Genomic DNA, 18,147 nt, shown 5'->3' with positions numbered 1-18,147 from the left:
TTCCCATATAATATTCCAAATGCTTTACTAAAGTCCAGACAGACTACATCTCCTGAATTCCTGTCACACTGGCAAACTGGTTACCTTATTAGGTAGCAAGATTAGTATTCTGACATATTCTACTTTTGTAATGTTTATTTTTATCAACATTTTTCATTATTCTTTACTTCTGAGTTCACAGTAACTCTTGTATGCTCTTCTAGTAAGAATAATGGCTAGGTAGAGGTTTTCCGAGAGAAGTCACAGAAGAACCTGGACATCCTACACACTATTTTTGTCTGGATGGATCGTAACACATACAAAATAAAGGACTAGAATTATTAGAACTAACTAAATAGGAAACATTTGCTGCTATTGGTTACTTTCCAAAAGATCAGAATTTTTTATTCATCCTATCTGTGTGTCATTGATTATTGGCTAAAAAGAACCAGTCCTGGCTAATGCTCAAGAGCACAAAGCTGGTTTTATTTAGTCATAAAAATTATCACTCATCAAGCTCTCAGAAGGGGATGGGCAGTTAGCAGATCTTATTGACAAAATGTGATTATTTAAGTGAATCATCATCTCCACATTCATTGGCAAAATTGCTCAGAGGAATGCAAAAGAATTTACATCTGGTTCTGGTTTTCACAGGACATCGGATATGCATTGCTTAGAAAGGCTCTTGACTAGGCAGACAGGACATCCAGATAATGATTACCTTGAAGAACGTAAGTTTTTCTTGGCTTCAATCCTTTGAAATCACAGAAGAGGTACACATAATGGTACTAATGTAATATTTCAATTGGGCTTATTGTTTAAGGGGAAAGACACTTTGATGACGCTTTGTGATCCACCTGTGAACTGTCATATCCTTTGAGACCTCTAATATGCTCTGTATGGTCTGTTGGACCTTAGAAATTCTGAAGATGCAATACTTTACCCAATTTTGTGTCCTACCTACAGCCACTCAGTTCACCCCACCCTTTTCCACGAATCTTCTCATGATGGCATGCTGTATCTGAAGTTCTGATTACCTCTAAGTTTCAGAAGAGAAAGGTATTTCATTCCTGTTATTTTCAGCCTTTCAAGATGAAACAAGTTTGCTTTCTGTTGAGACCAATGTGAATCTTTAAGATCAAGTTCAAGCTGGCAGCTCCAGGCTCTAGTTCCAACCCTAAATCCACAGAAGATTTCTCATGTCTAGGCTACTTTTCTTTTCCAAGTTTGCAGGTCCAATATCTCCGATATTAGAAGTGGCGCTACTATGTGATCGTTCGGTAGTATAGAAATGCTTAATCATAATCATCATTTCATTCTGAAGATGCACTTAGGATTACCTTGCCTAGGAAATTAGCTTGTGGGGCAAATATCTACCATAGGTATGAGGCTCCTTACGACTTAATCCTTTCATGATACAGCAATTTTGTCTCCTCTGCAGGTTTTGAGATAAAACAAGGGAAACTATTGTATTTCCTACTTACAGCATAGAGGCACTCCTTCACTCATGGTCTGTCTGCCCTGGAGTAGATTGCAAGCTGGATTTTCATATCCCAACTATCTGAAAATATCTTTTGACATTTTCAAGAATGTGTTTTGGTTTTCTGGGTGCATGGCCTTTTTTATGTATGAAATAGCTTATGAAATGTTACTTTGACTGCATGCAAGAAGCACAGTAATATTTATATCTGCTTTACTGATTTTACCTGGATAGGAGTAGAAGTTGTGCCCTCCATTCTCATGTGTTAGTGTTAGTTAACGTGTTGACTATCCTAGCACCCTTAAATTTTCCCTCAGAAACACCACAGGGGAGAGCTCTTGAAACTGTCTTTGTATTCTAAGCCTGTGGATTCTCTATGAATAGTTTATGAGTATTTCTAAGCTAAAGACCATGTGTTGTGTGTTTAAAGCCTTCCTCATAATTCTAATGGATTTACCATTTTGTGTCATCATAGAGAACATTGCAGTGATACCTATATAAAGGAATGAAGAAGGGGCCACACCCGCTCAAATTTTCAGAAGCTGGGCATCAGTGGAATTACTATATTTAGTACACTATTGCTCCATATAACTGCTGTTGCAGGAAGTGCCAGGGAGTTTGTGAAGAGAAATCATACGCAGGAAAGGACAAAAAGATACTCATTGGTTGGGAACACCCTTGCACCAAAGTGAAAGAGGAATGCCACACGTCTGCTCTAAATGCCAGGGATCTGTCCAGTGTGTTTCCGCTGTGTTTGCATTTCGTTGATCATAAGAATCATCAAGAGTCTTTGCCATGATGACAGTAACTCTGGCTGATCCTGCAGTCCCAGATCTGAGGTAGCAGCCATCTTTCCATTCACAAACCATTTTAATTGTTTTTTCACACATATGCTGTCTTAAAAACAGTGAGATCACAAAGTTACAGAATACCTCAGGACTGTTGTGGGTCATCTAGTCCAATCCCTGCTCAGAGCAGAGCTGATTTCAGAGTCAGATCAGATTGCTAAGGCTTTTCACCTCAGACTAAGGACTATAGTGCTGATCTTATCTCCTGCCTTAGCACCCTGGTCCTGGAGAGACTATGTCTTTATAGCCTTTAAAGAGTTCACCTATACACCTTTGCTGTGTATTAGTTAGATAGCGTAATCCATGAACACCAGAATAAAGTGCTGTACTCTCTTAAGGGTACCAACACTGGGACCTCCAAGCTGCAGACCATTGCCTAGATTTATCTATCCTGCCACCAGGCTCCATGCAGCCTGCTGTATTTTTAGGGAAGCAGAGGGACATGGTGAGGTCTACCTCGGTTTGGGCTTGCTCTGTAAACACACTCATTATCCACACAACAGCCAGAGAACTGTGTTTCACCACCGCAGATGAGGTGGTGGTAGCCAACAGTTTCAGCATTTACTTCATAGTGACGGCATGAACGGAGCAGGCTTCTGAGGAGGTGTTTGCAGTGCTAGTAGAGGTGAGGATCTAATTCTGGGTGAGGTGGCTACGCTGCCTTTCAGAGGCATCATTGGCAGCAGTGCTTTGGCCATACCGGAAGGCAGCCGTGCAGTGTGGCATGTGTGATTAATCACACCTCTCTCCACCCAGCAAAACAAGAGCTACAGTCACAATTGTACAAACTCCTTTTACTTACCAGCAAAAGAACCAGGGCTGCTGAGCCCAGCCCTGGACAAGAACAAAACCATCCTTCCCTAACCCCTCAAACAGCCCAGACCCTCTATACCTTCAGCCCAGGCAGTATTCGTGTTCCTCTGAGGGAGGGATTCTACGACTTGGAAGCCCTCTATACAAGCTCTTTCTGGATGCTTGTCGGGGGCGATGTGTACCAGAAGACGACTGGGAGCAGCAACAAAGTATTCCCTCAGTGCCAGAAGCCCTGGGAAAGTGCGCATAATATGAAGACTTGTGTCAGTGCCAAGACGGGCAGGTGCCCGTGAGCTGTCCGAGTGCAGATATTGAAACGAGGACAAGGACGTGAGGGAGGGAAGATAATCTTAATGCAGAACGCGGCTTTTAGTAAAGTAGCAAGGCAAGTGTAATCAGTAAACACAGCTGTGTTCTTACATAATAAGGGTCTGGTATATAAGAGAGGACGAAATATGAAATAAATAATCTTGCTTCACCATATGCAAGGTTTGTGCCTTTCATCCCCACATATGGCGCCGGAACAGGGACTTGAAGAGTGAAATCCGGTGGGGAGCCCAGCCGAACTTGATAGAGGCTGCGCAGCATTTTTTACCATTGCCTTCACGGAAGGTAAGCAGCTGGGAACGTGGGAAATTCTGTATCAGCAGAATATAAATCTGTGTACAAGGTTATGCAGCGTTTTTTAGGGAAACGGCAAGTAACTGTAAAGGCAGAAAAATTAAAGGAGCTTTTAATTTGGATCTCGGCGCATGTTGAAGAAGCTAATGCAAGTAACATACATAGTAAGGGGACCTGGGATACCTACCATTGGGGTGTGTTTGTGGAATGCCGCAACCTCGGATGATCCCGTCGCCCCTTTCTTGTTGACTACCTGGTGACTTGTATTTAATGCATTAGATCAGAATCAACAGGAAAGTATGCAGAAGGCAGCTAAGACACCTTCTGCTCCTCCTATGTGGGGCAGTGAATCTGCGGACCCATTTGACCCCGGCCCTGTAGACCCTAAGAAAGAACCAGATCTATTTCCTCCGCAAACTCCTGAACCTGTTATATCGATGCCAGTTGTTATGCCCGTACCTCCAGTAGATCGGTGGAAAGAAGTACGAGCCCAGGCATTGGCAGAAGGAGACCTTGAATGCCTTCAAGCCCTCACAGTACCTGTCCTCCTGCGCAAAGGTCAAGCCCCCACCTGGGAAGGTTTTAATTTTAGTTTAACGAACTTCGAAAAAGTACCAAGGACTCAGCTCTCCCTATGCACGGGGCTTGATACAATTGGTTTTTAATAATATGATTTTAACACCTAATGACTGTCGTACGCCGGCTCAGCTTTTGTTGACCCCCATGCGGTATATGTTGTGGCAGCAGGCATGGCAGAATAGTTGTGATCAAGCGGCTGTGACTAATTTGGATTGGCAGCCAGGAGATCCATTGTATGGAGTAGGCACCACAATACTTTTGGGGGAAGGCCCCTGTTGGGAACATACGGCGCAGCTACGTCTTGCTCGAGAGGCGCTGGCGCAAAGTCAAGGAGAGGCATTAAGAGCCTTGTTAAACCTCCCTGATGAAAATGGGAAAGGATCTAAGTCATCTGCGACGATCAAGCAGGGTGCTACTGAAAGCTATATGCGGTTCGTGGACCGCCTTAATACTGCATTGGAAAGACAAGTGGGTAATTCCGAAGCTCGAACAATTCTATTAAAACAAATGGCAGACCGATATTACTCACATCGCGGACTTTGGTGTTTTTCATTTTGTCCATGTTTCTCTGGATACCTATTCTAATTTACTGTTTGCCAGTGTTCATCGCGGAGAGCGCGCTCGAGATGTCTGCGCTCACTGGACGCAAGCTTTTGCTTTTGTGGGTGTTCCTCGTACCATTAAGACTGATAACGGTCCCGCATATGTCTCTGCGAAAATTTGTTCTTTTCTTCAAGCCTGGGGAATCCAACATCTAACTGGTATCCCCCACAACCCTGCCAGGCAAGCTTTAATTGAACGTGCCCATAGTACTTTGAAACAAATGCTCTCTAAACAAAAAGGGGGAACCGAGGGGTATGGGACTCCTCAAGAGAGAGTGCCAAAGGCCTTGTATGTCCTTAACTTTTTGAATCGAGTCTGTGATGAGCAGACCCCTGTTGCCTCCCATTTTAACTCTTTTTCACGTCTTCTTCCCTCAGGACAAGCACAAGTTATGGTCCGTGATCTGGACTCCAGCCAATGGAAAGGACCTTTTTCTCTGATAACTTGGGGGAGGGGTTATGCTTGTGTTTCTACAGGTACCCAGCCTCGTTGGTTCCCTACTCGGTGTGTTAAGCCCTACGACGTACGACGCCAGTTTCGTGGCGGAGAATCTGAAGAAGTCGCATGGTAGTTGTGGGAGACAATATGTTACTTTTCACAATAATATGTTTTTGTGTTATGTCTGGGGAAACAATAGACTTAGGCAGAGGGATGTGGCCCTCTGTCTCCAAACGACCTAATCTTTGGGTAACTGTAGCCAATGCCCCAGGACAGGACGCTGTTTGCCTGTCTGTGGCTTCAGCTGCTAACCTTTTTCAAACTTGTCTGGTGGGTCAGACGGGAAAGTATATCGTTTGTAATGGTACCCCTGCCGCCCTAATGGGCTGTAGTCGGTGGGGTGATGTTTGGGATGGTTGGACACCCTACCTACTGGTGTTACCTGGGGAACCACAAGAAATAGAGTTATTAGGTTCTGTGCAGATGGATCAGTGTATATATTTCAATTATACAGGACGAACTTCCTCTCGAAGGGGAATCACTGTTGTTAATGCTACTTTAGCTGTTTATCGCAACACAACTTTATGGTGTAATGTAACTAGTACGAACATTTCTAAATCCAGTAACAACCCTTTGAAATTACCACAAGGGTTGTTTTTGATCTGCGGCAATCGTGCCTGGCAGGGAATCCCATCTCGCGTCGCGGGTGATCCGTGTACCGTAGGACCGTTGGGATTGTGTTTGCCCAATTCTACAATGATTCTACAGAAATGACGAAATCGCACTAGATGATCTACACATCTTTTTCAAAAAGATTGTAGAGATGATCTTACCTTCTGGAACCCAGGAGAGATTGTTACGGCATCCATTTTTACTCCTGGGGTTGCTGCTGCAAATGCTTTAGCAACCTTAAATAAATTAAGAAGTTGGCTTGCCAAGCAAACTAATAATACTGCAACAGCACTGTCAGGGCTACTTACCGGTGTTGATTCTATAAGACATGCTACATTGCAGAATCGTGCAGCTACAGATTTTTTATTATTGGCGCATGGCCACGGGTGCGAGATTCTGGAAGGAATGTGTTGCATGAATTTGTCAGATCACTCGGAACCTGTTCACGACAGTATATTGTGACTGAAAGAGCGTGGCGAAGCTGAGGTTAGACGACAATGATTGGCTGGGACGATTGTTCTCAGGATGGAGGATCACAGGGTGGTTATTAACTATTGTGAAGAGTGGCTTGGTTATATTGTTGATAATCTTAGTTTGTTTGTGCCTGTTTCCCTGTCTTCTACAACGCGTGCAACGAATGGTGGATTGCACCTTCAATCAACAAGCGTATGCCGTTTTGTTAAAACAAAAAGGAGGAGATGCCCAGGGCGATGTGTACCAGAAGACGACTGGGAGCAGCAACAAAGTATTCCCTCAGTGCCAGAAGCCCTGGGAAGGTGCGCATAATATGAAGACTTGTGTCAGTGCCAAGACGGGCAGGTGCCCGTGAGCTGTCCGAGTGCAGATATTGAAACGAGGACAAGGACGTGAGGGAGGGAAGATAATCTTAATGCAGAACGCGGCTTTTAGTAAAGTAGCAAGGCAAGTGTAATCAGTAAACACAGCTGTATTCTTACATAATAAGGGTCTGGTATATAAGAGAGGACGAAATATGAAATAAATCATACCATACGCAAGGTTCGTGCCTTTCATCCCCACAGACACTCCTCTCTTGTTTCCCTTGGGCTAGAAGTCATTTTGGATTTGCCAGCTGGGACTCAGCCCCTGGGTTGATTCCAGCACGTGAGTCTAGTTCTATGTCACAGTGAGCTGGCTGCTCCCCTGGGATATTACAGTGTGCCTTCGCCCGGACACAGGTGGTGCTTAAAAAGGTGCTGCTGGGCCCCTGGCAGGAGGTGGAAAGAGGCCGTGGCAAAGCGAAGTGGTGGTAAAGCAGTGATTTCTAGCTCCTTCAGATGTCTCTTTCCTGGTGAGTGAGCAGTATGTGTAAAAATATTCTTAATGCTTATGGCAATAGCAAGAAGTGCCATTGCTAGTATATACTGATTGGTTTCCCTATTTCTCTTTGCTTTTCTTGGTCTTTCTTTATTTTGAATTTTAGACTATCTATGACTGGAGATATAGTCATCCCTGCCCCGCAAAAGAATCCCCAGAACAGAGACTGGTCAACTGGATAATTATCCAACCCTAAGTGTCTGAATGTAAAATGAAACTTCTGTCTTATTATTTACTTAGCTGCTTATTTCTCAGTGAAAACAAATTGCCTTTTGATATAAAATAATGGTTCAATTTCCAGGGACCCCTGTCTTTGTGTTCTTGTGTATTATTACTGAAAAAAGAAAAAACAGTAGCCTGTGTGATCACAGCTGAAGAATGCAGATTTTACTCCTAGGAAAAGGTAAAAGGGATGAACAATTCCATTCAATTCTGTTACATAACAGAAATTAAGTCTTTCAGAGAAGAGTAATGCTAGATCTTCCTCTCAAATGTATTATATATAGCTAACACAATTAATTATAAGCTTAGTCACAAGCAGGAACAAGCATGTTTAGTTCAACTTCTTTTACAAAATAATTGGGTCCTCAGTGTGTTAAGTGCAAACAGCTGTTGGAGATGGTTTCTAAACACGGACAATGGGGTGCTGGTTAGGGGAGCAAGGGGTGAGGAGAATTATCTCACTTATACTGGTGGCAATAGAAAAAGAGACTGAAAGGTTTATCTGTAGTTGGTTGCAGCTTTCAGTTAAAGCCTGTTTTACATCCAGAGCTCTCTCCAGACATTTGCTTTTGCCAGTTTCTTGGTTATTTATCAGTTCAGATTGACATAATAAACTTTGGGCTCATGAGGTAAGTCAGACATCTATATCTGGCCACATATAGGGAAAAGGATGGGTTTTGCCAGCCTAATAAACCAGAACACAGCCTATCAAAGGTGTTTGCACTGGGGGACTAGAGAATGAAGGAAGCCCAGCTTTGGTCTACGTATGCTGCTTTTGACAGCAATATTAATCTGTGCCTAACAAGCCTGGGCTATCACCCTTTCAGCGTCATTCCTCCACGGTAGCCTCTTTTGCAGCTATTTATTATGGCTCCTTTACTAGAAGCTTCCACCTGACCAACACGCTCTCATGGCTCAAAGAGCAGCACAGCAACATTGACGATTTCATGCTGGGAATGGCTCTTGGGGAACTTAGTGCATCATGTCCTTATTATAGGAATGAGGAAGTCTGAGCTGTTGGGAGATACCTCTCCCTGGTTGGATCTTCATGCACAGTGAATTGTGAATTAATTCAGCACTGACAGAAACTAAGACACATTTGGCCTGTTTCCTCAGCTCTAAATGCTGGTTCCTCCTCCGTCATTCAATGTTTTATAGGCCAAAGAACTGAAATTCTGGAAGTTATTTCTAATATTACTGTAAAATCATTACCTAAGGTAAGTTGTTCTTCTGGTCCCACCCAACTGAGGAATTATTGAGGTAGTCAGGTGCGCTTAGATGCAGGAATCCCAAAGTCCTTGAGGAAGCCAGCTTATACTGGAAGAGGTTCTAGGCACTGTCCATATTTCAGATCTTTCACTCGATATAGTCCTGGCTGACACCTTAAATGTCTGCTGTCTGCTTCCCCTGCTGACTAGGGTAAACATGAGAGGTAGTTGCATACCTGCAGGGAAGGTCCCAGAGGGCTCAGAGAACTCGGGGAGATGGCTCTCAGGGACTCTCAGGGATGGATCTTCAGTGGACTCTCTTTGCAGATACTTCTTGACTCTGGCAGTGTCCCAGGAAGCCAGAGTTCCTGAGCTGTTGAGGTACCGACTATTATGTGCTTCATCTGCAGAAACTTCTTGGTCATTTGTGTGGCCTCTTCTAGGAATGTCAGCTAGAAATGTTGGATCCAAGCTTACATCGCAGTTGTGAAGCTGTGCAAACATTTGCTCCGAGACACTATCATCCATTGCTTTCTCCATGCTAGAGTCTTGGACTCTGAAGACAGATTTCAGAGACATTTGACCATACCCTTAAGACAAATAATTCAGCCCAAGATATACTTCTGGGAGTAGGCTGAGCAAACCTTTTATGATCATCTTCAGAGTAGTCCGTGTACTTTATGAACTCTTACGTGCAGCACATCACTTGGTATACCAGGGGGTCTAGCTCTACTGCCCGTGACTTCTTTCCTTGTCTGCTATAGAAATGATGTATATGAAAGTAGTTATAATCACTTCTCACTTACCTGAGATGAGTGACCCTCAGGGAGGATGCTGTTCCTCTTCCTCCTTTGCAATCTCTTCCCTGCTCTGGCCAGTTTGTTCTCAGAGTTTACAGGGTAACTAGAGTTACAGCTCTTTAAAATAGATGACTGCACTTGTCCTTTCCCACCTGCTCTTCCTGAAGATGATGTTGGGCTCTGCTTGTTGAGATTGGTGGTTCATCACTCTATCTATTGTGGCTGTGACAATAACTCTTCTGTGAACTTTCATGCCTAGGTCTAGACAGACAAGCTGATAGTTTAGTCCTGTCTCTGCTTAGATTTTCTGAAACACTAGTCCTGGAGTAGGAAACTTGTGTATCATGCAGTGGAAATGGAGTTACTTGCATGCTGAATATCTACCTACACAAAGTGTCCTAGGCTTGCTGGGGTCACATAGAGAACGCATGCCTGGGTGTAGGATCTCGTGATGTGTCACCTTGCAGGTATATTGGGTTACTTGGTGGGCAGCTTGTTGCCAGACTTTCTGGTGGCCTTTCTGTTGGTTGCAGCTTCTCTCTAGGCTCACCTGATCAGACCTGCAACCAGCATGAGAGGTGGAGTGGGGGGGTGTTACAATATGAATACTGCCCTGAAAGATGTAGTAGATTAGTGAAGCATGCACTCAGATGAGACACCTGACAGGTCTTAATGCTAAACACGTCCATCCTAAGGTAAGGTAGGGTAAAAAGTCTCTTCACCCACCCAAACTTCATGTTAGCACTCTAGACTCCAGCCTGTCCCCTAAAGGGACAGACCCACCTCAGAACTATCTTACAGTATTAAGTGACCTTAGCACACTTCAGCACAAAATATATTTATTTAATTTCTCGTGGTAAACAACTTAGTGTTACTGAAAAGGCTGTCCTAGTATTTTCTTTGAAAATAATGCATTTTTTTTCTTTGGCCTTAAAGAAATCATTGCTCTACTCCTGCCATGATAAACATTCAGCTGTAGGTTCCGTTTCGGTAAAGCACTTATGTGTTTACTGAAACCCTGCTGTCAATGGCATTTAAACATCTGCTTAAAGTTAAAAATGAGAACTTGAGAATTCCACTGAATCAGGCCTTGGTGGTGATGCATTTAATTGTAGGATAAATTCAATCTTTCTGTTGACCGTTAGATGGGGCAAATGAGCCTCCTTATAGTTTTCTGCCTGTGATAATCAAGATTTTTCTGAATGCAAGGTTAAAATGTAGCCCTCGTTGGCTCTTAGTTCAAAAGTCTAGTTTGAAGGCTCTTTACCTTTGTACTGTAAAGGTAAATTACGTACTTTGACGCAACTAGATTATTTTCTTTACAAACATGTGTCGTAAACAATTGCTCTGTTCCTTGAAATTCTGAGATTTAAAATGATGTCCCCTTTTTTTTACATGGGGATGAAAATAAATCTTTTGAAGGTTTTGTTGTGAAAAATATGGGTAAGAGTGTTCCCTCCCCCAAACCAGCCAATAGTTAGATGTTTACAATACTCACAGGGATGCGAAGGATCCAAGTTTTAGTCCCTGAGAGTCTTCCACATGCCCATAGAGTATACCAATAACAAGACCACCTTACCTGCCTACTTTGAGTGACCTTTTCCAGTTCTCTCCCCCATAAGCTGTTATCACTTTTATAAATTGATTGGTGACCAGATTTGTACAGCCTACGTGAGTGACCACAGTTGTTGGCCACAGACAATCTTTCAGATCATGTTTCCAGCTTCCTGCTCATGGTTCATATGATGTACTTACCAAAAGAGAGGTTGACTCTCAAAATAAGGCAGTCCCTGAATATTGCCTTTTTTAAGGAGAAAAAGCTTTTCCTTTAACTTGCGGTAATGAAGAGTCCTCAGTTTCCACTAACCACAATCATGTGTTGGCATGTTCTCCTACACGTTAGCTCCCTAAGCATGCTTTGCTTCAACCCCACTCCTCCATGCTTGGTAGTACAAGTCCTGGAGCTGGCTGTATTCTTACAGCCAGTGTGGTACAGGTGCAGGAAGCATTTGCTGCCTTATACTGAGGCAAATACTTAGCAAAGTTGTCCTTGTGCAAGGTAGGAGGTTCCACAAGTGCGGGAATGCAGTGATGGCTGGTAGCTTCTGCCTGTCGCATAGACAAGATATCATCGTTCACCCGCGTGGGGGTATCATGCCCTTGTGGAAGCAGCTCCCACTGTTCAGCTTTGAATAAAAGGTAATGCTATATGTATCTTGTTTTATATTAGAGTAGGCAAAGTTCTTGAGATGGTTGGGTGGAACAAACCTGTATCCATATTAAATTGGATACACCAGACAAATACAGCATGTTAATATAAAATAGAGCAGCATGGCTAAAGAGATTAGAAAAAAATCTCTTTCCCCTCATACTCTCACAAACTGTATTAGGAGGCTTAGAGATGTGAGCCTGCTTTCTCAGACATGTAGAGGAAGCCTCAGCTGCTGGGCTTTTTGACTAGTTTAGCACAGGGGTCTAGGTGTCACCATCTGTCTTTATCCATTTGTGATATCCAAAACTTTTCTCTGGGTGGCGGAGAGCACCGAGGAATTTCTGGCTGGATTCGCATGACTTTGTGCTCCAGTTTGAAGCCATTATGTGGTTAAAACTGAGGTGGGGAATACTGAGCATGGACTGGGCCAAGATTAAGCTGATGTAAACTGAGAGAAGCTCTTTTGCAAACAGTGAAAGTGAGCAGACTGTACAGAGGTCTAAACTGGTAGCTTCTGGCCCATCTTCTCTTAAAGTTTACTATATAGAATCTGGGCATTACTCTAACCCCTTCCATGCTTTTGGGGAGCAATTTGTGTTAACTTGTCTTCATGTCGCTCAAAGGTTACTCCAGCTTCTCCCTTTTACTCAACCTCGAGATGCTCTCAGGCCTCATTTCTAACAGTGCCTCTTCCATGGTAAGCAGCCTGACATAGACCAGGGTTCTCAGAGCTAGATTCTTACAGCATCCCTTAGTCCTGCTTTCTTTGCTCTCCACTCAATCTATTGAAAATGCTAGGGCAAAAATTCCTTTGAAACTTGTCGTATCTACCATTGCCTTTGCATGCTTTCATTGGCACACTATGTTCTGAATGAAATTTAAATTCCTCAGTGTTTTCAGCTAGCATTATCATTTTGTTTCTTGTCTGTGTCTTGACTATCCAGCATCCTCTGACTTCACCACTCTTCTCATGGTCCTCTTCTCTTTGTTTTCTTCGTATTATTCCCTGTTCCTGGAAGAATGTCCTCCTCTTACTAAGCTAAACAGTGTTACTGTTACTGAACCTCCTCGCTTCTTTCACATTCTACTCCTGACCTTCCCTCAAGAGCCAGCGATTTCTCTCCTCATTTTCTGTTTTGTTAATTGAAAGAACTGCTTTATAAGAAACTCGCTGCTCCCATGGTAGGTATAAAGCCTGACTAAGGCTCCATAGATTCTTCAGGGACATGGGCCGTGACACAAATGCAGCATGAGGCATCTGGGAGCACCTACAGCATGAAGTGGTTTATAGTCGGCCAACCATTTAGTGACATGCTGGCCTCTGAGGAAAGCTCTGTACAGTTAGCCAGAGATATCTCAGGAGAATTTAGACTCCGTCTGTTATTTGGCTCATCACAGACAGCAGATGTTCCATGAGAAGGTGAAACATGCAATAAATGACTGTGTTTACTTGAGACAAATCAGAACTCAAGAAAAGGCAATGGTCCAGCCAAGTGTGTTTATTGTGGCAGGAATGCTTTTGTGCTGATAGTGCATCTTTCACCCAAAAACTCAGAACATCTTGAAAATGTTAATAAAGGTAGGCTAATATTAGTATTTGTAGATGTATCTGAGCCAGCTTTTTACTACCTGCTTTGGATACTGCTATCCATGTAGCCTACACTGATTTTGGTGCTGCTGTTGCTACTTGGCTATATCTTTAGCCATGTAGACGGTTTCTGCAGCTGGTGTTGATCTCATGCTGACACAACTACACTGTTAACAGGACCTGAGCAGGCCACTCACTGCATGTGAGCTGCAGTCATTTCAGCATTCAGCTGCCCTCGTTTAGGAGAAAGAAATCCAAAATGTGGACTGAAGACCAAAGACGAGTCAGGGAGATGCATCTGTCTTGTTACTGCTTTTTCTGAGAGTAAGAAATTAGAAGAAGTGACATATAGAGTACATTATAGCAATTAAAAATCAATTTTGGCTACATTGTGCCATGTTTACCTTCTGTGCAAATGTTCAGGTAAAGTCTAATGCAGGGAAATGTGCAATGATCCAGAAGGGAGAGATGTAGTCTCTTCATATGTTAGAATTTTTAGGCTCGCTTACATATTTTCCTCATGGCTCAACAGGTGCTTCTTTGGATGTTTACTTTGAGATCCAGAGGTCACTTTGTTAGTCTTCAGCGGCACGCAGAAGAAAGTCGTATCTTTAGCCAACAGAGGAGTGTTAATGCAAGAATTTTAAATTGTTTTTCCTAGTAAATTTGCTGCCGAATAAATATCACCTTGTTCTGGGTGTGGTGCCAGGGGCTAGATGATGAGTTAGGGGCCAGCAGAACTGAATTTCCTTGAATGGTTTCCAACAGACTCCTGGAGACTGATAGCTCTGGGATGACGGGGAATGGCTTTTTCTCTCTGAGGTACAGCTAGATATTTCTGGTGGATGGCTCCTCTGCAATGGTCTGGTGGTCCTCTAGTAATACCTTTTCCACAGCATGCAAAAGAGGGCAATCTCTGAAAAGTTATTGGGGTGGAAAAACATCTCACAGGCTTCCAACTTGTGTATTTTTTTATTGAGAAACATGTTCCCTTCTCCTTCTTTGCTCAGCTCATTCCTGCTTGTTTTCTGTGGACATTTACCCCAAGTGACCTTGCTTGAACCAAAGTGAAACGAAAGGCCCTACCCACTTTCTGCTCTGACTCCCTCAACTACAAAATATTTTCAGCTTGTGGAGCGAGTTTTTTCCTGTCTCTTTCATTCTCTGTGCTCTCTGGCTGCCCACAGTGACAGCTGTATCTGTTTGATCTGAGGGAAGCCTTGCATGTGCTGTGACTGGCTCCTTCTGCTAATAATTTGTTCTCTGGAGCCTGTTGCGGCATAGTGTAAATAAATTTCACTGTTTAGTACTTTCCCATTTTGTTGCTCAGCTGCTGGCAGTGAGTTAACCCACCCTGTTTTGTTTTTCAGACTTTTTTTTTGGCCCTTCTTATACAACAAAATCACAAGATTGAATTGACGAAGATGCATTATTGGAACATTCTTTTTTTGGTTATCTTCTGTTGCATTTGAAGTTCTGCATAAAATGGGAATAAAAATGCAGCTGCCATCCTGGAACAGTATTAATTTTGGTCCTGGGACGGGGAATAAGATTTTATCATGCTTCAAAAAGTCTAATGGATTGTGCTGAATAGGTGCAGCCCCTGTATGAAAAGCATTTTTTTCAGCCATCTTGCCATGTTGCTCAGAAGGTCAAACTCAGTCTCATCATAAATAATCTTATTTTGGCCCACCCAGTATGTATATGCTGCTAGAATTACCAGGATGTTTAGCATATCAGACCTAGTTTTTCAGTGGTGAATTTAGGTACTGGAAGTTCTCTAGTTATGGTAGTATGCATGCCACTGCAACCTCTAGCTCGGAGAAGGGTAAATATTTAGAGTGGCTAAGACCACACTGGGCTCTGTGCTGTTTTAACTAGATTGTTCCTGCCTAATTTAAAACTGGCTTAGGCATTTCTCCACCGTACCAAAAGACTGTTGAGTACTCGTACCCCTAATTTGGTATGATGAAGACCACAGTCATGTTTTTCAGGATTCCAAGCCTGACGCTTGGAGCACTTGAGGTTGGTTTTTCTGTGTGGCTGTAATTGCATGTACATTTTAGTATGGGGAAAAATAGACTGTGATAAACTAATGAAGTCAGTAGGGTGGTTATGTTTGCCTACTTTCTTGGAAATCTCCATCATCTCTATCTTCCTCAGGATGAATAAAAAGGACTCTATCATCCTAGACAACATTCTCTCTATAAGTTTTTTGATCTTTCTGCAGCATGAACAGGTTTTAAATAGCATAATAAATCAAATAGGTTTTGCTTTCTCTTCCACCGAATTCTTCTAAGTAAAGAAAGACATCTCCATGTGTGGGGTAAAAAAGACAAACTAGCCCTCTGCCATTTGCATTTTACAAACCAGATCTTGAAAGAAATGACTTGAAGGAGGGGAAATTTGTCACCTCAACATTGCAAATGATGTGAAACCAGAATGTCCTCCTACCACAGCATATGTTTGTGGTGGGTAGGCGGGGGAGATGCAAGGAAGAAGTGATGGTATAAAAATACCTAGTAAAAACAAATGTTTGGCTGGGGGAGAGAGTTTGTCACTTCAGCCAGACTAGAAGGGGGAAACTAGACAGACAGGGGGCGGATGGGGGAGTCGGGGGAAAAAGAACTTATGTCGTTTTAGCAATGTAAATAACTTGATGAAGTATCTCAGAAATAGTAGTCACAAAGAATTAGCACAAGAAGATCTGATATTGCAGAATTAGGTGGCCTAGAAAGTTAAAAGAAAGAAATCAAAGCTATTTCAATAGAACAATGAAAATTATAATAAACAGTTAAACATGTTGTAAATACCAAGCAAACACAATAGGTAGAATTCCCTAGATGAAGTACACAAATGTGCTAGTGTCCACTTCCTGCATTTTCATGAACTGAGAAGTGTATATTTTCTCATTTATCCTCATAATAATTCAGAAGTTCCAAGTCAAATATGGACCAGTGGCTTTATGTGGTAACACTGCTTGCTCCTAAATACAGCTTTGTACCGTATTGCGGCATGGGTTGTTTTCCTCCGCATGCCATATGGAGCATTTTGTACACTCCAAAGTGTCCGGTCCTGCACAGACGATAGCAGGTACTAATATGACCACCCACGACGGCAGTAAGGGAGGAAAATGACAGTTTTCCTTGTTATGCTCAGAGTGAACTTGCATGCTGCAGTGGGACCCTGACAGCATCAGAAAGCTGGGCTCAGTCCCGTAAGCCGCGGGGTGAGGGGGCTGGGGAAGGAAATGCTGCCACGGGTGAGGAGGGACAACCCTCTACCCCTTAGCGGTGCGGGATGGCAGTAGCAGCTGTTAACATTGGGAGGGTAGTCTCCTTCCTACGTGTGATGTTTATTGTTTTTTATTTCATTTTAATGCACCTGCTTCAGGGCTCATGAAGCTGTTCAGCCCAAGAAAGAGTGTATCTGTGTATGAGAAAAAGAGAGAGAGAAAAGAGAAGTGGGAAGCGAGCAGGCTGGTGAGGTACACTTTGTCCAGTAATCCATTGTTCACATACATAGTGCCCTATCTTACGGACAGCTTCAAATGCCCTTTTCTACTTCTCCTCACTCCCTATAGTTTTAATCTTTGGAAGCTTTAAAGTGGGTTTAATGGATCTCTCCATGAAGAAAAGGCGCTTTGCTAAATCAGACAACACCTGACTTTCTAGTGAAATAAGAGGAGGCAGGAGGGTACGTCATTCTCAAGCCTTGGTGGTGATTCTCGGTGGTGGATCTTTCTCCATCCCTCATGGTGTGAGATCTGCAGGTAATTTCAGTTGAGAAGGGGCAAGGCAGGCTCTGTTGCTGTGTGCAGAGGGGCTTCACCTCTTGCGAGGGCTTATGGCAACCCATCTCCTATGGTGACAGGCTGACTGTTGGGGCTTTAGAGAGGGAAGGGACTGCTTTTAGAGTAGGCCAGGTTTCAAGGGTGGCACATGCTATGGACTTTTGTTGGTCTCCAGTTTGTTGGTCTCCAGTTTTTGTTCCAGTTGTTTCTAGCACAAGAGAAGATGCAACTCTCTTCTCTTCTTCTGACCTGGTGCATGTTGCAGAGGCCTGTTGCACAGAGTGGGACTTTCCACTAAGTAGGTGTTCATACAAATTTGGCTATATCTTCATATGTTGGTGTGCAGTCATTTCATACTTGCATTCCACAGAAAAGCAATAGGTATTTTCCCCCTTCAATAAATTTCAAAGAAAATACACTAACAAAACATTGTTACAGACATTTTGCATGCTCCAGTCAGCAAACTGAAAGCTAGAATACCTTCTGAGACCCTGTCTGTGCAGCTGCGTTATTGCTTTGTCCTCCAGGGCTGACTTAGGGTAGCTGTGGGGATTAGAAGTCTGAGTTGCTTGACTTACATGCATGTAATATTAATGAAATATTTTGGTGGAAATCTAGCTTTTACATTTCAGATTTGTTTCGTTGCACCAGTTGGTGGATTGAAACTGCCATCACAGCAGCTGTCTGAATATCATGTAACGCAATGTGCCTTGATGCCTTGTCGTATTTCAGTGTTTGCTCACAGCATGAATACTCCCAAGCATTCTGGGTTTTTTATGAATATCCAGAATTAGTGAAATAGAGAGGATTTTTTTCCTGTACTTTCTCACAAACCACAAGTTCTCATGGTTTTCCATTATGCTTTCTACTGATTTAATGATTCACCCTTTACTGTGCAAGTGTTTAGGGGCACTTACACCATGATAAGAAATGCAGTAGAGAAGGCCTAAGATGCT

General features: G+C 43.0%; 1 protein-coding gene across 1 annotated transcript in view; it reads left to right on the top strand.

Annotated features, from left to right (window-relative positions):
- Positions 1-1,992: 1,992 nt before the first annotated feature.
- The window catches only part of RBPJ (recombination signal binding protein for immunoglobulin kappa J region), a 157,939-nt gene continuing 141,784 nt past the window's right edge, over positions 1,993-18,147 (top strand). The window contains exons 1-3 of the mRNA XM_068943241.1: positions 1,993-5,490; positions 6,699-6,809; positions 7,230-7,342. Of these exons, the coding sequence (XP_068799342.1) occupies positions 7,329-7,342 (14 nt within the window). The 5' untranslated portion in view covers positions 1,993-5,490; positions 6,699-6,809; positions 7,230-7,328. The remainder of the gene's footprint in view (positions 5,491-6,698; positions 6,810-7,229; positions 7,343-18,147) is intronic.

The sequence above is a fragment of the Struthio camelus genome, chromosome 4 (genome assembly GCF_040807025.1).
Source record: "Struthio camelus isolate bStrCam1 chromosome 4, bStrCam1.hap1, whole genome shotgun sequence".
NCBI lineage: Eukaryota > Metazoa > Chordata > Aves > Struthioniformes > Struthionidae > Struthio > Struthio camelus.
The sequence above is the reverse complement of the archived record's forward strand: the minus strand, read 5'-3'. Positions and strand labels throughout refer to the sequence as shown.